The following is a 20,824-nucleotide window of genomic DNA, read 5'->3' as shown; positions in this document are numbered from 1 at the left end:
CCTTCCACTGTGCCACTCCTTTGACGCTCAATTATTTCACATTCACAAACCCATTCTCAAACCTTTTTTGAAAGCAAGCGATAGAAGTGCAAATTCTTATTATTGCTCTTGAAGAGCTTTTTGCAAAGCTGTTGTTAATGAGCTTGCTTAATGAGCTTTCTTAAATCTATATTTATACCCTATATACAGCTGCATATAGATAGAGCAACGCCTAAAATACGTGTGGATTGCACACACATATGCCTGGGAAAATGAAGGGTGATTAACACACATCTTCTTTGGTTATACCGTGCAACTATTTATTCGTTTTTCCTTGGAAATTGGAGAGATAAAAGATCCATTCTGGAATAAAATAATTCTGTGCATATGTGCTCGGTGGTTTTGTTTATGAGCCCCAAGTATGTGAGTGTGTGTGTGTGTGAGACAGATGGTGTGTCTGTTTGTGAGAGATATGATACGGGGATGAATGTGTGTAAAAATACAGGTTTCTTAAGGGCTTTTTTTATTTTATTTTTTTTTTTAAGGAAAAAGCAAAACAACAAATGCCTGCTCAGTACATTATTTCTTGTGTCATGTTCTTTGTCAATAGGGCAGAGGAGTATTCCTGCAGAAGGCAAAGCTGCCCCCAAAAGTGAAGGGTGCTGCCCCCAGGGCTTCGAGCTGGGCATCGTGAAGTCTCTTCAAGTTTTCAAAGTCCTGGGAAGTTTTGATAAGCAAATACTTTCTGGGCTCTGCCTCTTATTGGCTGTTTCTTCACCGCCAGATTTTGACACAAATAATCTGATTGAAAAATCAGGGAGGGGAACAGGGGGAAAAAAACAGAGAGAAAAAAGGAGAAGTATCTATTTCAGCCGACTGCGACCAAGTGAGAAAGTGGAAGAGGAGTCCTGAGAGAAGACGACGTCTCACTTGTCTGGGGAGATTTCAAGGCAAATCCAGTAAAGCAAAGTCCCTCAAACAGGTGATTAATTTATTCTTTTAAACACTTCTAATTGCATTGGTTTTCTCATTTTTCTGATATGTTTTTCTAAGCTTTTTTCCTCCTTCCTCTTCTTTGCTTGTGTTTGCAAATATGTAACGTATTCCACTGCCTAAGCCACTTGTCTTGAGGATTCCTTTATGGTAATAGTGCACTTGACTCATTTGAATTGAACCTTTTAAAATTACGACATGTACTTCACTTTCACATGTGAAAATGGTAATAGAAAAAAAATAGAAGAGATGTGACAATGGTTTCAGGTACCTGTCCCAGCCAGCTCCATCAGCAGGAGCAGTTTCTAGCTGTAGAGTTTTTTATTTTGCTGTTGAGGAGAGGGCAAACTGTGTTTTTCCTTTTAATTGTTCTTTTATAGGGCCAAACCTTTCCATTCAGAGAGCAGCACACCTCGGCTGCCATCACCTGTGCCAGTTTTTCTAGATGACAATTCGGTCTCTCCCATTCAGGATTTTTGCTTCAAATCCATCTTTTATTATTTCTCCATCCTTTTTTAATATAGGCTGATTAATCTAACAATTTTTAGCATATGGAATTAGCTATTTATAGGCGCTTCTCATATCACAAGATTGATTCAATACATTAAGCAGGGAAGCAAATGATTTGCAAGTTCACTTTGAAAGTGCATCTGTACATTAAGGAGATAGGGAATTTGGGAGATTGCACTGCATAATTCCATCCATGGATGCCTAAGGCAAAGTTTCCTAAAGCCAGTGGCATTCCCAACATCACAGAGAGCTACGTGAGCTTTCTAGAGAACAAATGCTGCAATTACAGCCTAAATACTTTTTTTTTCTGGGTGTTGCAGCTATACCAGCATTTCTGTTCGACTTCTTGGGCAAAATTTCCACCATAATTTGCTGCCCTTGCCATAATGTCCATTTATCCAGTCTTACCACAAGAATTAAAAATGTCCTGTTTGTTTTTCCACTAAAATAGTCATGTTTAAATTACTCTCCCCAAGTGCATTCGATTTTGCAAGGGTGGACTAGTGAAGACATGATTAATTTTGTTATAAAGAGCTGAAATTGTTTCAAATTTGACTTTATATTTGAAGAGTCAGGAGTCCATAAAACCTTTTATTTTATTTTATCTTATTTTATTTGGGCTCTTAAAACACAGACACATCGTGTTCTACTTTGCGCTTTTTTCTCTTCAAAAATGCAGTCTTTTGAAAGATAAGCTATTCTGTATTTTTGGAAGCTTCACTTTTTCCAGAAAAAAAAAAAGAGGAAAAAAAAGGCAGAAAAAAGCAATATTAATATATAAATATAAGTTAAGCAATGGAAAGGAAAGAGCCTTTTTTAGCCTAAACCTTTGTATGCTCATCAACTTATCTGAAATGTGATGTAATGTACTACTGGGGAATACTAGCAATGTAATGCCAGTTAAAACTTAAAGTTTCACTGAGTGTAGCAAGAGAAAGTGTTCAGTCTCTACAATTAACCTTGTAAATCTGAAAACACAATTACTTGAATTTAGAGAAAAATGCAAGTCAGATTTAGAATGGATCTTTCACTGCAAATTGGGTTCAGCGTGACACAATCCTGCAAGCACTGCCCCCACCGAAGGCTTCATAACCTAATTCACTGAGAGTATGAATTTCCTCTAAATTACATCAAAGGACCAGTCCTGTGGGTTTGGGTACTGAGAGCTGGGGTGCAGTGAAGTGAGAGTTAGGGCTTCATGAGGAACACAGGATCCAGTAAAATGAGGGTCCTGGAGTCAGAAACCACCCCTAAAGAATAAAACTGGACCCATTCACTGTGTTTCAGTGAATTAGAGGTTTACCCGGGATACTCTGCAAAATCACCCAAAAGCATCGCTGAGGATGAAGAAACTTGGAGTTTGAACATGCAAATGCTGGATCTGCTTTCAGATCTGACTGGGGAATTTATAACTGGTGAAAGAAACCCTTCTAAGGTGCTTAGGTGAGGTACCCAAAATAGTGGAGCAGCTTTTTTCCCCTTGGCTCCTGCTGTCTTTTCCTCAGTGCACATTATAACATTATTATAAAGCTGCATGAATGGCAAGCAAATAAGAATGTCAATTCTAGCCACCTACTGGTTTATATCCTATATTGAATGAATAAAAATGCCAGAACACTTCCATTTTGGATGGGCACTCCTGCCCAAGCAGTAATTCTCTTGTGCACTTACCAGTCCAGGTAGAAACTGCTGCCACAGGAGCTGAAAGGAACAGACTCCAGAAAAAGAAAGTTTAATTTTCAGCAAAAGGTTGAAGTTAAATTCTGCCAGAAGCTTCAATAACCCTAAAACGTAGCAGGGTCCATTGTCCATAGCACTGCTTTTCCTGGGAAATACAGTGAGCCATTAGGAGCAGCTGATCACTTGCTGCAGATAATCTGGAGTTTCGAGGAAAAACAGTACTTTCCCTCCCACAATCTCTGCTTGTAGCTTTCCTCTAGCCTGGTTGTGTGAATCACAAAGCCAGTCCAGTGCAGTTGTTAATTAACTCTGCTTTGGGCTCCCAGTTCCTTTTTTTTTCTGTAAAATGGGGTGGGGGAAGGTGACTTCCTTTTGCAACGTTCAGTCCATTAAAGATCGTTGTGCTCAGTCGTGGCCCTTATCAGCAGTCAGGATACTGGAGCAAATTTGACTTTTACAAAGGCTGGGGCAAACACATCCAGAAAGATTCTTTTTATTCATGGACATCTTCTTTCAACCGCCACCAGAAGAGAGGGGCTGTACTTAGTGCTGTCTGTACTTGGCATATGGGCACTGCCATATAACTGGATTGCTTAAACCACCCTTCTCCAGTCCTCTGATTTACCTGGCTGAGCTGCCCGGCTGCTGGCACAGGATTCTCCAGGATTCTCTAGCCTGAGGGCAAGGAGAGTGGCTGTTCCAGCAGGCACAGCTGGATGCAGGCTCTCACCCTACAGCCAGTTACCCACTGCCAGAGCCTCTTCCTCCACCGTGGAGGAAGCCCAGGGAAAGGAACTGGTTAATTTAGGCAGAGAAATCTGATGTCTGAAGAATCCTGGCATGAATACCTCCTGTTGTGGACACAGTCCTGCCCCACCACATGGGAAAATCGCTGTGACATGAGTGGAAATTCCATGTCTGAAGGTTTTGAGGCAGCACTTTAACCTGGGGCAGGTCTATAAGGCAGAGTTGGGTCCATGCACAGGTACCTCAGCTGGGACTGACCAAGAGCTCAGCAGTGCTGCTGGAATGGGAGGGACATGGGTTGAGCAGAGCTGCTGAAGGGTTATAACCCACTGCAGAGCACTCCCATGTTTGCACTGAGCTGGAGCTATTTCTGTGCCTGCAGCTTTTCACTGGGCACAGACTCTTCACAACACTTTGAATGAACCTCATTAGAGAGTTCCAGGAGAGCAAAAAGCAGCCGTGTACTTCAGTGCCCCTTCCCTCAAGGGCTTACTTATGGTTCATCCTCAGTACTGTTCTGTCCTTTTTCTAAAATTAAATTAAAAATCTACTCTTGGCCTCAGCTTTCTCTTATTCATCTCAAGCTACACATAAATTTCTTGGAAAAAGATGAAGAAAAACAGGTGAGTCATTTCAGAAGAAAAAACGGTCAGAGCCAACAAGAGTTATCCCTGAAATCATAGGTGGAACAATGGGAATCCTGGAGCAGATTTAAAAAGACAGCAGCATATCCAAAGGTGGCTGGGCTGGGGGCACCCTGGCAATCCCTCTGTCCCCAGCAGACCTGGCTGTGGGAATCCCACAGCTTTAGGCACCACTATAAATGTGGCCCTCAAACCTTTAAACAAAACCCCACTGTGCTCTGTAATTATATTTAGCATGAAGGGGTAGTACAGGCACTTCTGAACGCTGGGAAACAGACCTTTCCATCCCTGTGTGTTTGGGATTCCAGGACTGCTCTGTCCTTGGACAGACATTTCATGTCATTCCTGCTTAACAGGAGCAAACTTTATGGATTTTGGGGGGTTTTCTTTAGTTAGTAAGTAACTAGGTTCAACTGAACTGCTCTCAGAAAGGAACAAAATTTAATAACACAGTTTCCAGTCAACAGAGAGCCAGGACTTAGTGCTGACTTTTCAAATGAAATATAGCAAGATTTGTTTTTAGTGCCACTATCCTAAACAATTACAAGGGAAAATGCAAATACATATGCAAATAAGGCACCAGCTGATATTACTGCACACACCATCGTCCCTGCTGCCACCCTGCCTCCACAAGAGCAGTTACCAGCCCCAGGGAGCGGGCACAGGGCGGGCTGGGTTCTGGGTGGCAAAGATAACACTTGCATTGCAAGAGAATTTGGTATGATTAAATTTCAGCATTTTATGTTTGTCCCTCACCCGCCATTTCAACGGTCTGAAATATTTGAGTTGGGCCCAAAAGGTGACTTCTCACCCAGCCTTCCTGCTCTGCCTCTGCTCCACTGCTGTTTGTCAGCCAGAACTCAAACTGCTCAAGCAAGAGGGAAATCCTCCACACATCATTCTGCAGGGATTTCCCTCTGTCTCTCTCCTATTATTGATGTTGTTTCTATCATTATTGTTTATATAATAATTTCACAGTAGAGCCCAGCCCATGGCTTGGGACTGGGCCCTTCCAGGTGCAGCACAAACACTCAGACTTTCTCCAGTGGGGATCTCCAACCCGTGGTTGCCACTGTGTCCTCTCAGGGAGGAGAAGATCGGAGATGCAGCCTGTCCTGCAGGACTACGAGAGACAGATCTTGGCTTCCAACATGTCTGGCACAGAGAGTTTTGGTCTGTAACAGCTCTCAGGTTAAGCCTGTCCCTGTTTCTCCAGCTACAACATAAAGGTCACTGTAATCTTCTGCCTCAGCCTGGGGTAGATTGTGAAGTGTGATTTTTACAGAGTGCACTTAATCTGAACAAATGGGAAGTTACTCCCCAAGCCACAGAGGTTTACCTGCTGTGTGTCTGTGTTTCATCCCAGAAAGTGAATGGAAGATGCCACGTTCCTTTTTGGTGAAGAGCAAAAAAGCTCACACCTATCACCAGCACCGCTGTGTGGAAGATGACCTGCCAGTACTCACGTGGGGTCCGGTCACCTCTCCCTTCCCTGGTGAGTCAATCCATCCACTGGGCTTGCAGGAACACACCGAGGTAAATCCATAACTGAGTAGGCAGCTAAGGGAGCAGGATGAGTGAGCTAAAGAGCATCCGGGGGCTTTCACACAGGGGCATCAGTCTAAGGGCAAACTGATCCCTTCCTGTGTGTCCTTTCTCTATACCAAATCCACACCATCCCACTGAACCCAAATTTAGATCCTCCTTTTGTTTCCTGCTTGGTTGCTGGGGAGATTTGAGATATAAGATGCTGTGTGGAGTTGGTCACATTTGGGAAAAATGGCCAACTTCAGGCCACTAATAACTGGGAAAAGAGCTTGCGCTTGGTTGTCAGTGTTCTACAAACTCACAACTCTGCCACGTCCATCTCCAGTTTCCTGTGTTCACTGCCCACATTCCCTCTGGACTGCATCTTCTCTACCTCAGGGTGTTACCACCTCTTCCTGAGGATTTGCAAGGAAGGTTACAGCCAGAGTGAGAAAATACTGGGGATACCCCAACACTGCTGGTGAGGAGTCCTGCACGCTCACAGTGAAGGGCCAGCTGCTGTGTGCTGTGCTAACACCACCCAACACAGTTCTGCCTCTCCCTGCTGTCCTCCCCCTGCTCCCGCTCTCCCACAGCCATCCAAGCAGTGGCAGGGCCAGGGTATTATCTTCTTCCTTCAGGCACCATTCAAATTTTCTTTATTCAAATTTAGGATCAATTTACCCTTTGTTCTAGCCCTGGCTATCAAATTAGAGTCTAGCCCTGAGATAACTTTGATAAAAAAGAAAGGAGGGGACATTTTAGTTTCCATTCCTTCTATCATCCTTCGGGCATTTGTTGTGTCTCTCTGGTGCAGTGGCAGGTTTGGACAACAGATAAATACTGTCCTTCAGCAGATCTGTCCCATCTCCAGCAGAAAGGAGACATATGTAAGACCTCTGTCCATTTCAGATTTTTACTACAAAGTTTAACAAGGGTTGGTTGGGGTCTTTTAAGAGCTGGGACAAGCATGGAGAGATCAATGGGAGTGTGGGCAGGAGGAGACGAGGCTTGCACTGAGGGCTTGCCTCCCCTCTCTGCTTCCCTGCTTGGCTGTCTGTAAATGCAGGTTAACAATACCCAGCTCTCTCAGGAGACGGGTGGGGAGGTTAATAAGTTAGCGATTGTTAGTTACCCACACAAACAGAAATGGTTTAAAATAGGGAAATTATTCTTACAGATGTAATTCTAGGGTTGATTTTCTCTAACTACATCAGGTATCAAGTATCCTATCATCTCATTCTGCCCCCCTCTACCTTACCTAATTTCACCCTGCTTGGAATTTCCCTTTGTCAGCAATGGGCAGACTTTGAATGCTGATTGCACGACTCTGCACTTCCTCAGGGAGTTGAGCATGAGCTGTGTCCAGGCATGAGTTCACACATGAGTACAAAACTCACCTAAACAGACTCTTCTTGTAACAGCAAGAATGACATCATTGTGACATAACTGTGACCCTGCTGTGTTACAGCCACAGGAGACAGGACACCGGAGGACATCAAGAAACAGGACCTGGAATGTGTGGTTCCAAGACAAGAGAAGGACCCACCTGAACTGAAAGAAGAAAGTGTCCCTGTCCAGTACCTGAGCAGGATGCTGCCAGGCCCTTCGGCTCAAGGTCGGCCGCCCAAAATCCCAATTGCAAAGGAGGTCAGGGCTGAGCTGATTATGGAGCTCCTAAAACTGGGCCCACATTTTCAGTAAATGACAGCTCTTATTTTGACATCAATGGCCAAACTTGTCACAGGCAGAGCTCAGTTAGGAGCATTCTGTATTTCCCTTTACAGTTCTGGTCTAGACCAGAAAGAATGAAGGATAATGCTGTTATTCTCAATGAATGAGCCTTCCCATCTTAATGCAGCTCTGTGCTATGTGGGTCAAGGCAGGTGCCCACAGGATACTTGTTCCAACACCCTGTCAAGGAGGGCTAGCAGGGGGCTTAATATTCCCTTAACCATAAAATTTCCATGGCATTCTTTGCCATAAAATTTCCTCAGATTGAAATCAAAGTCGTAATAGGAGCTTTACCTGAGGAATCAGGATTTGAATCAAGGAGAAGTTGCCAACTGCAGCTCCTGAGGTCAGACAAGATGGGGAACTTTTTTACAGGCAATGGTGTGACACTCACTTGTCCCTCTCCTTTGCACACTCAGAGATGGCCATGCCAGGGCTGCAGATCAAGGACTGCACTAACACAGCGAGCACCCCAACCTTCTACAAAGCTGGCTTTTCCTGGGATGCTTTCCATGTGCCATACAGCTACCAGCAGATGTCTTCCAGCATGCAGTCAGCCCTCCTGGAGCACCCCGTGAGCCTGTATGGGAGCCACCTCCTGCCAAGCACTGAGCCCCCCCTGGATTACAGCCTGCATTATTCCTCGGACATGGAGACCTTCCACTGCGTGAAGTGCAACAAGGTGGGTGTTGGATGAGAACCTCTGGCATGGGGAGGGCCTGGAGGGATTTTCATTGCACACATGAAGTATGAAACCCATTCTTCACTGGGTCACACCAAAGTGTGTGGCTCAGAGTGGGGCCCAAAGTCAGAACAAGTACAAAGGCACTGGGAATGCTGCAGTTCACGTGAGTTCTCACAGAGGGGAGAATTAAAAAAAGAGAAGGAATTGAAGACAGAGATGGAAGCACAGCCACCTTATGTCAAAAAAAAATCACTGGCCTTTCATTTTGCAGGTGTTCTCCACTCCCCACGGACTGGAGGTTCATGTCCGAAGGTCTCACAGCGGGACCCGTCCTTTTGCTTGTGAAGTGTGTGGCAAAACCTTTGGGCACGCTGTGAGCCTGGAGCAGCACACCAACATTCACTCCCAGGTGGGTGGCATGGTTCCAGACAACCAGCTCTGGACCTCAGCTCTTGCTTAATCTCTTACAGAGGAAGTGACACTTCCTAGATTACAAACGTGATGCCTTTCCTGTAGCACAGTGACAAGGACAGGAGCTCTGAAAACCCCAGGTCATAGCTCTTGGTCTCACAAATCTCAGACTGCCCTTGAGAATTCCTTGGAAGGGAAGGGAGGATCATTGCTACTCACTCCTCTGTGCCTCACCTCCTGCTAAAGGGTGCAGGAGTTTGGATCACAAGACGTGATCCATTTCCATAATGAACCCTCCCTGCATTCCCTTTGTGCTGCACCCAGCATTATCAGTCCACGAGCCAAGGAGATTTGCTTATCAAATCTACAATTCTCATCCCTCTTCAAGCTCTGTCACATGTCTTGCAGCCTCAGACATCCCATGACTTTCCTTCCCCAACAGGAAAGAAGCTTTGAGTGCAAGATGTGCGGGAAGACATTCAAACGTTCCTCCACCCTCTCCACTCACCTCCTGATCCACTCGGACACACGGCCCTATCCCTGCCAGTACTGCGGGAAGCGCTTCCACCAGAAGTCGGACATGAAGAAGCACACGTACATCCACACAGGTGAGAAACAAAATATTCCAAGAGGAAAATGAAAATTCGAGCCCATCATGCTGATGCACATACACAGTCCCCAGACACAGAGGTGTCCCCAGACACAGAGGTATTGGACTGGGGATAAGTATCCAGAGGCACTGGAAAGTCGTTATTCCATGTGAGGTGAGACAGCAGGAGGCTGAAGCACATCTGCCTGACAAGGAGGTGGTTATTGACCAGCCTCTGGTGCATGTTGTGGCTGTACTGAGCCCTGGATGCAGGGAATGGGTCACTCAGCTGGAAAGGACTGTCCCTGGTTCTTCCCAGGCTCTGGTGCTGGATCACAATCCAGGCACATCACCAGGAGAGCTGGGCTGGCAGCACCCTGATGCCCAAGCACAGCCAGTCAGGTTTGACTCTGCTAAAATGCATTTCTGCCTCCCTTCCTTCACCTGTTAAAGCATTTTTTAAACCATTTTCTGTGCTCTGCAGGGGAGAAGCCCCACAAATGCCAGGTGTGTGGCAAAGCCTTCAGCCAGAGCTCCAACCTGATCACCCACAGCCGCAAACACACCGGCTTCAAACCCTTCAGCTGCGAGCTCTGTGCCAAGGGCTTCCAGCGCAAGGTGGATCTCCGGAGGCACCGAGAGACCCAGCACAGCCTCAAGTGAGGGGTGGCTCCAGGTCTGTGCTGGAGCTCCTGCTTCATGCTCCAGAGAAGAAGACTGTCCCCAGCACCTCCATCCACCTCATTAAGCTCCTGTGGTGTCCTATGTTCCCCTGGGGACTGGCCAAGTCATGCCATTGGCTTTGGTGTTTGGCACCACAGGGCCTTGCACAGCCCAAAGAAACCTGTGGGAGCTTTCACTTTTCGATTGCAGCAGGAACCAGCCCAGATCTGACATCACCTGCTCAAGTGTAAATCCAGCGGAATTCCTCCAAGGTCACTATTACTCTGGATTTACACCAGGAGCAGAATCCGGTTCGTCAGGCTGCCCAGCGGGGAGGAGGGGACTCCTGGGCTGGTGGCAGCAACAATCTGTGCCAAGCTGGTGCTGTAACCACGTTCTGCTCCGATGGTTGGGAAGATAAGCCCAGGGCATGCAAATAGATTGCATTCAGTCAGCTGTGTTCAACCTGGACAGGCCTTCTGCAGAGACTTGCCCAGGCCATAAATTCTGCCAACAGACACCTAAAGTAATTTCTTTCAGCAGAGCATTTACTGTGATCAAATGACAAGTTAACTGTGCTGTATTTTTAGCTTGGAGTGGGAGGAAAATACTGAAGAAACAGCTCCTATCCCTAGCTGATAACAGGGGTCTCTAAATACATTCCTCAGACACACCGTGCTGCAGAGATCCCAAGCAGGCTCCAGGAAGAGCCACACCACAGCACCAGGCAGGAGCTAATAATCCCCATCTCTTGGTACCATGGGAGAGCTCTTGGAATCGGGGCTGGTATGTCCCACAATATTTCACTGCGTGCTGGACATGCCGACTTCGAGCTGTCCTGAGCAATCCTGGGTCACTGCATGGGCAGGAGTGGCCCTGGATATCGATGTCAAGGGCCAGAGTTCTGCTTGCCAGCCACTCTCCTCAAGGAGGAAGTGACTGAGCCTGTACATGTTGGCAGAGCATGCAAGCACCTCACAAATATTATACAAAGAGAGCAGTGGTATTTCCTCCTTTTGCCAGGTCTAAGGGTTGAAGCAAAGCACTGGAGCAAGTAAAGAACCAGTTCCCCTCCAAGCTCTGCCAAATTCTCTCTCTATAACCTTTGGCAAGTCACTGCACTGAGCTCTTGTTTTTCCATCCCTCCTGATGACGTGGGCCATTCACTCAGGTTTGTGGAGTCCCCTGAGTTCTTAACAGGAAGGACAAAGTATTATTATAACATTATTATAACATAGACAAGTGTTTTCAGTTAATTGGGGCATTGTAGCAGCCCATGGCTCACACCATAACTGCATCCCTGAACACACAGCCTCAGACAATGACACCAGTGGGAATTACCCTGGGAATGGGCTGTGGCTGTTTCACTCCAAGGGCTTATGAAGGACAGTTGCCATCATGGGCAAAGACAGAACGGTCCACATGGAAAATTCATGTATGGCCAGGAGAGAACTGCCCTCAGTTCCGCTGGTGTAAATTGCAAGTTATTCTCCTAAGACCTAAAATGTACTTGTCCCTTCTATGCTGTGCCTAAGCTGTAAGTCATTCATATGTATCTGGAAGCTCAAACCCAGAGTCTGTACTCCTGGCTTTACTTGTACACTGTAAATATGTATTTATACTTATTCTAATGTATTTTTTTATTGCACTATACCAGACAGTGACATGTACAGGCCTGCTGGGATTTATCTGATAAATCTGTTCCTTCTTAGTAAGTGGGCTAACACAGTGTATTTCATGTTCACAACACCCATTTAAAGAACAGCTCATACCTGACTGGGGACACAGGCAGTGGGGATGGGGTGAAAAAGGAGAAGGGAGAGTCTAGGATGGTTTGAGTGGGAATAAAGATGGATATTCACATGCAGAAAAGGGCTCCCATTAGAGAGACATTCATCCTGGAGACAGATTGGTGCAGAGCCCCACAGAGCCAGAGCCAGCTGTGCAGAGCAGGAGGGCCACAGCAGATACACGGACTCTGTGTCCAACTGACAGTGCCAGAGCCCCCATTAAATCCCTGCTGTCCTTCTCTGAGCCATTCTGGGGAAGGTGCCTAACCTGTGATGGAACCTTTCCCCAGCCCCACAGATTCATGAGAACACCCACACATGCACAAGCCTTGCTCAAGGTAAAGTCATTGCAGCTTATTAAAACTATTGCCCAAAATGCAAACCGTGTTTGTTATTCCCCTTGTCCTCCACTAATCTGCAAACAGAAATATTCGAAGAGCATGTCAGCATCTGGATTGCTCAGGAACAAAACCCCCCAGCTCCAAACCACATGGACACACCAGCACAGACTTCCCTGGGGACAGCAGGTGTGTCCGACTCACGTAAAGCTCCCCAATTTTGGCCATTTGGAGTCAAGTGCTGGCACACATCAATTGGCAAGGGTGCCTGTGACCACTCATAAAACCAAACCAGACAGCTGGTTCTTCTGAGCCTCATGAAGAAGAGCTGCTGTATCCATTAGATTTTCATTCCTATCCTTGGTTTCCAAGGTACAGAGGAGCTATAACCTTCAATGGACAGCTGGGACCTTCTCTCCTGTGTGCTCCTACAGCCTGCTTCTCCCTCCTGACGCAGCACACATCACTCCAGTTGTCTGCTACTTCCCCAGGACTCCAGGGCAGGTTACTGAGCCCAGATAATCCTGAAGAGCAGCTACGCTGAAGGAGGCAGTGCCAGCCTTAGCCTGGTGTTTGTGAGGAGCCTGGGGAGCACATCCCAGGAGATCCAGAGACAGCTTTGGCTGGATGGGCAGTGAGTGGGGAAGCACACTGGGATGGCTGCAGGCAGAGTGCTGCTGCAGAGCTCAGGGGAACGTGTCTGTGGCCAGAGCAGCATGGGGGATCCAGGCTGACCCACTCCCACGGGCACAGGGAGCTATCTCCAGAGGCACAGGCTGTGGATGGGGGCCAGCTGGCAAAGGCATCAGCAAGACAGAACTGCCAGAGACAGGAGGTGACCCAAGGAAGGAGGAGGAGGAGGACAGGGAATTAACTTGCAGTGTTTTCCACTAAAACACTACAGCTTCTTCCTCTTGAGTTGCCACTTTCAGATCACCTAATGCCCAAGCCCTGGCATTGCTTTAGGCCTGTGGATGCCAGCAGCCCAAAGGAAAAACAAGGCAGAGCCCTGCAGCCCCTTGTTCACTCCCAGCACAGCATCAGCCACAGGCAGACCTGCTCCAAAGAGCAGGCAAAGGGCTGCCCTGATCCTTGGAATCTACACCATGGGTATCCAAGGATGCTCGGCTCCTGTCAGGACCAGGACACGGCTGTCACCAACTGCAAACACACCTGGTCTTGCTCTCCAAACATGCAAATCCTCCTCAGTTCTGATCCCTCAGGTACAACTCCTTTCCCACCACCTCCTCTCGCATCACAAACATTCTGGTCAGTCAGTCAAGGAAACAGATAGCAAAAAGCAAAATCTCAACTAATCTTTGTGGCTGAAGAAAGAGCTGATTGTTTTTGCCTCTCTTTGAGCCCGCCCTGTATCCTGTACTTCCCCAGTCCTCTTCACACCTTCTTCCTTTTATTGCTAGGGGGAAAAAAATCCTGGTCTCTGGGCTGTTTTGTTTAGCAAATGAGGGACATGCAAAGCACTAACCCTGGGCATCTGTCAGGAGGAGAGAGGTGCCTCTGTGTCTTCCAGACAGCCCTGAGGCACTGAGAGCAGCAGCCCAGAAGAGCTGGTGATGATTAAGGGTGGATTTCAGTTTGGACAGAGGATGAATCTGTCTTCCTAATGAGGCCAGAGCCACGGGACACCTGCAGGAAGCTGAGGGGTGTTCCCAGCTAGCACAGCGTTAGGCTGGAGCTTATCTCCAGGTTGTATTAACCTCACGGAGTGGAATCCTGGAGAAGGCAAGATCCTGAAGATTTCTTGTGTTGGTAATTGTTAGGGAAGCCCTAAAACGAACTGAAAGGAAGGACAGGGAAGAATTAGACTCCAGTTGGGTGCAGGTTTTACTGGTTAAAGTTATTTGCTGCATCCAGTTGCTTCCCACCTTACACATCACAAGAAAGTGTCATCAGTGAAAAAAGATAGGAGCAGAGTCCCTTGTCCTCACGGCAGGTTGTTCCCCAGTCACAGGGGATGGAGACACACCAGCAGTTTAATTCCAGCCCATCAGCACAGCACGCAAAGGAAAACCTGAAGGCCCAGGGCACTGTCCGAGAAATAGCTGCATACACATTTCCTTGCACAGGGAAAACATTCCTGCCTGCCATTATGGGCCTAACGTGGGAATGGATGTGGAGCTCAGCTTGCAAAGCTGCTACAGGATAATAAAAAAAGAGTACATCACAAACCATTTTTTAAACACTTACTCTGCTGACAAAGCAGAGATTTTTTTCCCCCCTTTTCCTCTGGAATAGCACATCCACACAGAGGAGGCAACCCAGAACAGCCACACAAAAATTATTCAAGGATAGTGAATCTGTGCTGGGTGAGAAGAAAACACAGATCCCTGCAGAATTCTTGACCCACCATCTTAAAACTAACAGTCACCATGGACACACACTGATCTTAAGGCTGCAGCTCTAAAACTGAGACTTAAGATCTGCCACACATTTCCTGCATCACCTCAGGGAAGACTTGTGTGCTGGATTTCTGAAGTTGTTCAGCATGCTATGAAGCTCTCAGAAGCTCTTCACCCCATCTGTAAGAGGATAATAATTCCCCCTTTTCCCTTCATTTCACTTGTTTATTTCAACAGTAAGATAGTCAGGAATGAGACTGCTCCTCCTTATCTTCCACATCCAGCACCACGCACAATGGAGCCTTGATCTGGGCTGGAACGCCCGAGCACAACTGTGACACCAATAACGAGTGATAGGAACTGAATCCAGCAAAGCACCCTAAGTCCAGAGCTGGCTCAGCAATCCTCCAGGCAGGCACAGTGAGACCCTGAATTAAACCCACTAAACTCAAAACCAGCGGAGAAACAGGGCAAGCAGCAACACAGGGAGGATGAACCAGACACGAACATTTCCACCGGTGAAAAATATTGCAGGGAGAGAGAGAGAGCTCGATATGGATGCTGTAAACACCCCACCCAATGCCCTCACTTTAAACGTGCTGCTTCAATCTGAGCATTTCTCAATCTGGTCCTTGGGCTGATTTTGACTTGTGGGCCCAAAGGGGATTTGTGTTTGCTGTACCAGCTAGCAAGGCAGGCAGAGAGAAAAGAGTCCTCAGGAATGGGGGAAATCTGGGGCTGGGGAGGAGCTGAGCATGCACTGAGCTCAGCTTTGGTCTGATAAGTTTATCAAGCACTGCCGGCTGCTAACTGTCAGCAGGGGAAGGGAGCCTGTTAGGGAGGAGGAACAGCTCCCAGGGCAAGATAGGACAGCCCAGGCCTTATCAGAGTGCCTGAGCCAAAGAGGGAACTGGAGAGTGAGCACTTTCCAACCACTTCATCTGAACAACAGACAGATTGGCAGGAAAGGCCTGTCAGCCCTTTGCCTCTGCCACCCAGGCAGCCCTCATCCATGCAAATAACCCGGGTAAGTGCAGCCTGGGAGCTGCAAGTGTGGACACAGGGGCCTGAGGGAGTGCACGGGGAAGGTTTCCTTAGGAGCATTGCCCAGTGGGAGAGTCAGATTTACAACAAACACTTCAGATGCTTACTGAGCCAGCTGCTCCTGTTCAGGGCCCAGAGCAGCACTTCTACCCTGTGCTGCCTTCCCTAAGTGTTGGGAGGGGGGTCTACCCCTTCGCAGTTGCACCAGCCACTAAGGTTTGGTGCACAGATAATTGCTCTGTCTCTGAAAAATAGTAAAAACCCCTGAGTGAATAGAAGGGGGAAAATCCTGACCACTCCCATCTGAGCTGTAAAAGCATGAGCCAGCAAATATCCCTTCACATCTTCTCCTAGGGCAGCAATAACTAAATCAGTACAGCTGAGATCATACCAGGGACACCCTCCTGTGTTTGGATGAGCTCAGCTGGACCTGTGCAAGCTCCCTGTACATACACCTCAGCCATGACAGAGAGATTCCTGCAGGGCACATCCTCTGCTTGGTTTCCCTGATGAGGTTGGGCTGTGCAGGATGAACCAGTGTCATGCCTGCAGCTTTAACACATTTCTTTAGCCCACCAGAGCATGCTGTTATCAGGTCACTGCTCATCCAGACCATATGGACAGCCCTCATCCTGCATCCCACCACCTTTGCTTCATCCTGGTGTCTTGGCTCCTGCCTGTACCTGAGGATTTTACTGAGAGATGCAAGCCCTGCCCCAGTGCTGGGAGGATGTGCTCATCCTTGGCTGCCTTGGTGCAGGTGCTATCCCCAGCTCCCCATGGGATATGAGGCAGGAAACCTTCAGCAGTAGGTCAGGAGATCTCTGCTGTGAGCTGGTGACTCAAAGGCTCCCTTTCTGATAAGAAACATACCTAGGAAGAGATTTTTCTGCTCCTAAAGCGCATATCTAAACCAGGGCTGAAGTCCTGCCCTGTATGCACCTACTTCTCTCCCTAAAGAGAGGGAGCCCAGTACCTGCAGGCATCTAAAGTTACATGAGCTGAGTCACAGCCCTGTGGTTTCTGCATCACTCTCAGGCCGAGTTTCTCACAGCTGATTCTGCTCCAGCCCATAATCTACAGTTCTCCAGGTCATGAGCAACCTCTAAGCCATTTAATTCCCCTGTGCGTCAAGGGCTCCTCAGCAAGCTCCAACAGCCACATTCAGCACCAGCCAACACAATTCTGACATTCAAGGCTTCCTCGTGAAGGATGAGGGGTTTGCAAACCCATGCCTATTGATTCTGCCTTCCTCTTGAAGAATTTTAAAGCAATGGGTCTTTATCTTACACCCCAGGCTCTTCCATATTAGGAGCTTTGGTGGGATTTTTAGCAGTGGTCAAGTCCACTGGTTTTTTCTCTTTATAAAATAGAAGTTATCTCTTGTCTCAGTTGAGGAAGGGGAAGTTGGAGATGACAGAGCATTCCTGTTCCTGAAAGGGCCCCATCCTGAGAGTGTGGACAGGGTGAAGCAGTGTGTCAGTCAGATATCCCTGCTTCAACTCCTTGTTTAGATCCAGCCTGTAACAGCTTCAAGGTCTGCCGATAAGAGCAAGGTAAAATTCCTGTGCATGCACAGCAATACACTGGAGTGGCATTGTGAAAAATCCCACAAAAACCCCATAAAGCATCAAAGCAAGGTCTCTTCATTGAGATCTGCCAACCTGCATCGTTCACCTTAAAATATTTGCCCAAATTTGAGTAGGATGGTGAGAGATGGAACTTAGGTCAGCTGGACTTGCAGTCTTGTTTGTTAACCAACTCTTTATCTTACCTCCTTGAAGCATTAAAGCTAAATAGAACGTCCCAAGTTAAAACTCTTTTCTTAGGAAAAGTACCATGTACTATTGGTGAGACTTTATTTCTGAATTCTGTATGATGCTTATGACATATGCACAGAATTCAGTTTCTCATGTCTTAAAGGCAGAGCTGTCAGGGCAGAAGACCTTGGGTTTCAGAGTGAGTGTGCATGAGACAGCTGAGGTTTCTCAGGTTACCTGGAATGCAGGGAAACAGCTGGAAAGTCAGAGAGCTGTGTCCCTGGGCCTGCTGCACAGTGCCACAACCGTGGTGGTGGAGAACTCAGCAAGATTAATGATCCTTTGCATTTGAATAGCTCATAGTGCCTAAGGATTTCAAAAGGGCACAACATCCAACAGTCAGCAGGATTTAGCCCCCAGCCTGCAAGTTCTCGCAGCATCATTATTAATTTTGCAGAAGATACAACACAAACTTTGTGGTTATCAGGAACAATAATTCCTGTTTTGGGGGTACCACCTCCTCATCCTCAATCCCAAAGTCCCCAGCAATCTTAGCTTGGAAGGGAATGTGGCTCAGGCCTTCAACTGAAGGGTTGTCACCTGCAAACCCTGAAGGCTGGATGTGGCTGTGGTTTTATCACTGGACACCAGCTGCCTCTACAGCTCTTGCCTCCTCCCCAATGAGTCAGCAAATCTTCTTCGAGGAGAAAAACAAGCACACAAGTGAACAAATCACAATGTCAGATTACAAAGATGAGCGGGGAAAAGCTGTGGCTCCAAGGAGGGAGATAAAAGTTGGTGAAGTTACACGAGCCAAGGGTGAGAATGCCCAATAAAGACAAGGCTGTTTTGAAGGGGAGCAATAATAATGTGAAAAAAAGTGTTGTAGTTCTGATACTTTACACTGTGAAACATTGCTAAGAGTAAGAGAACGCAATGTGGAAGGAAATGAAGCATATTCTACCCTCTACTATCTGGGCATTGCACAGGGCTGATAGGGATTCTTACTGGTATAGATGAGAACTGAAAAGTCCATTCTGGTTTACACTAGAACACAGTTCCCTTAAGCAAACTATTTTCAGAAGAGTTTCTGCTCTCTGTAACTAAGACTTCCAATAATCTGGAAGCCCCTTGCCAGGCACTTTGAATATCACTGTTCCTGAAAAAAACGATCTGAAAGTTGTTTGGCGTCCAAGGCATAGCAGAGGGCAGTTGGAAGTGATGTTTTAACTCCTGACAGCTTTGGCCACTGCACCATATTTTTATATCATAGCCCTTTTCCATGAAGGTTTTGTTTCCTGCTGCAGCCACTCTTGAGGTGAAACACAGGATGAGTGTAACAGCTCTACGGAACAGAAAATAAAAAAGAAACTCCAGCCAGACCTTAGCTAGGAGATGTAATATTTCCCCTAACGGCGTCCCACTCCACTCAGAGCCCAGATTTCCAAGACTGCCATGAAATCTTTGGGAAAATAAGTGTTTGGAATTTGTGGAGAGCTCATGCCATGTTTGGGGAATCTCTCTGCCAAGTGAGTCCTCCAATATCCGTGGGAGAGATGCAGTCTTCCCCTGGATTAAATGCAATACAAAAAGCACAAAAGGAAGAGGAGCTCAGGAGCTGTGGATATATACAGGGTGGATAAACTGTTCCCAGAGGGAACAGGGTTTTGGGGTAGATACTTACACTGCCTGCTGCTCTTCCCTACAAAAGACAGAACCACGGCACAACCCAGAGGCTTTCCCCTCAAGCTCACCCGGGATATCGTTGCTGTGTAAGTCGTATAAAGAGTGCTGGGGGTGTCTCCTTTAAAAGCATTTCGCTGTGCTGTGCTGCCACCTGCTTTCACAGGTCCGGGAGTCTCCCCTCAGCTCTGACAGTACTCAGCTGTGCTCTAGAACTCCCGTGCCAGCACATCAGAAAAGGGGAGAACTTATCACCATGTTCCAATGTTTAAGGGTGGCTACAGGGAAGATGGAGACTCCATTTTTAGGAGGAGTCACACGAAAAAAATGAGGGGTAATGGGTACAAGTTACTCCTGGGGAGATTACGACTGGATGCAAGAGGACAATTTTTCACAAAGAGAACGATCAGTCATTGGAATAATCTCCCCAGGGAAGGGGTGGATTCCCCAACACTGGGCACTTCTCAGATCAGCTGGACAGGGTGCTGGGCTGTCTAATCTAGACTGTGCTTTTGCCAAGGGAGGTTGGACCAGCTGATCCCTTGAGATCCCTTCCAAACTGGTGTTCTTTGATTCCATTAAAGTGTGCTACTGCTGCACCCTACAGGCTGAAAACAGTTCTTTTAGTATTAATCACAACTTCTAAGCCAGGCTTATGGTTTCGTGGGGTGAGGCTAGCTCCTGGGTATTTGGGACTGGTTCTGTTTCCACCCCATCCCAGAGCTCTCACAGAAGGAACACACCCAGCTGCCACCTTGCTGGGATGAGTAGGAGGAAGAAGAGAAACTGTAACAGACACACAGGCAAGCCACCAGCCCTGACTCAAAGACCCCACAGCGGTGGGGGACACAGGGCTCAGCTGTGCCAGAGATGTCCCACAGGCTGGATCCCCATGGGAAAGGGAGAGCTCAGGAACAGGGGGGAGATGGGCTGGAGACCTTCGCCTGCTGAAGCTGCTGCCTTGTTCTGTTTTATCCCTCTAGACTGGCACAACAGAAGAGGCACAGGGAGAAACTGCCTGGCAGTGGCCACCTCAGAAAAATCCAGTTGAGGTGAGGGGACCTGGGGATGTGGTGAAGAGCACTGCCCCTCCCGGCACACCTCACACATCCTGGGATGCAGTGAGCCCAGCTTTCTACCAGGAATTGGAGCCATGTGTTCCTGTGCCCTCTAGCCCTTACTGGCTTTGCCAGAAGAACAATCTGGGGGATCTCCCACAAGAAACATCTTTCATTTTCTCACTGTTGGCCTTCATCTTCAATTTTTAAAGGAAAAAAAATCCTAATGGCATTTCCCTCTTGCATTGCCCCTTGGTACAGAGCTTGGGCCAAAGCTAAATGAACCCATTTGTCACTCAGTTGAGTCCCTTCTCTTCTGAAATCTGGAGCACAAACTTCATTTTCCCATGTTCCAGTGAGAGCCCCAAGTCTGTGTGAGCCACAGGCAGAGTGCAATCCTGATCCCTTCCCTGTTTCCTAGAGAGGGATATAACAATTTCCAGTTTTGTGTTGAGAACCTGATTTGCCTCAGCAGGGCCTGGCACTCACACAATGCCATCTTTGTGAACTTGGATGATGAAGAAATCTCAACTAAACCCCTGGATGCTGCTGTCCAGAACTGGAGGAAAGTGTGCACCAATCCCGTGGATAAATTGGTGTCTACATTTTCATAATTACTGGCTAATGAG

General features: G+C 47.3%; 1 protein-coding gene and 1 long non-coding RNA gene across 3 annotated transcripts; both read left to right on the top strand.

The window, feature by feature from the left end:
- Window positions 1–776: 776 nt before the first annotated feature.
- On the top strand, window positions 777–11,877 carry GFI1B (growth factor independent 1B transcriptional repressor). Of its 2 annotated transcripts, XM_032131136.1 has the most exons (7): window positions 777–961; window positions 5,920–6,048; window positions 7,552–7,698; window positions 8,234–8,496; window positions 8,771–8,908; window positions 9,353–9,518; window positions 9,984–11,877. In XM_032131136.1, exons 2-7 carry the CDS (start codon window positions 5,934–5,936, stop codon window positions 10,160–10,162), a joined length of 1,008 nt encoding a protein of 335 aa, XP_031987027.1. In that variant the 5' UTR covers window positions 777–961; window positions 5,920–5,933; the 3' UTR covers window positions 10,163–11,877. The 2 variants fall into 2 exon arrangements, with proteins under 2 accessions (XP_031987027.1, XP_031987026.1); XM_032131135.1 differs by lacking the exon at window positions 777–961 and having other exon boundaries at window positions 998–6,048.
- A 3,527-nt stretch (window positions 11,878–15,404) lies between these two features.
- Window positions 15,405–20,816, top strand: LOC116454480. Its single transcript, XR_004244116.1, has 3 exons — window positions 15,405–15,677; window positions 20,121–20,189; window positions 20,671–20,816. It is a non-coding gene; the product is annotated as an uncharacterized LOC116454480 (long non-coding RNA).
- Window positions 20,817–20,824: the final 8 nt, after the last annotated feature.

Source organism: Corvus moneduloides, chromosome 21, assembly GCF_009650955.1.
Source record: "Corvus moneduloides isolate bCorMon1 chromosome 21, bCorMon1.pri, whole genome shotgun sequence".
Classification (NCBI taxonomy): Eukaryota; Metazoa; Chordata; class Aves; order Passeriformes; family Corvidae; genus Corvus; species Corvus moneduloides.
Note: the sequence above shows the minus strand (reverse complement) of the source record. Positions and strands in the feature narration are given on the sequence as shown.

Bases quoted from the DNA above. Each gene is read 5' to 3' on its own strand.
- GFI1B (XM_032131135.1), top strand. From the start codon at position 5,859: ATGGGAAGTTACTCCCCAAGCCACAGAGGTTTACCTGCTGTGTGTCTG. The intron at 8,497-8,770 runs GTGGGTGTTGGA...TTCATTTTGCAG, and splicing joins ACTGCGTGAAGTGCAACAAG to GTGTTCTCCACTCCCCACGG. The intron at 8,909-9,352 runs GTGGGTGGCATG...CTTCCCCAACAG, and splicing joins ACACCAACATTCACTCCCAG to GAAAGAAGCTTTGAGTGCAA.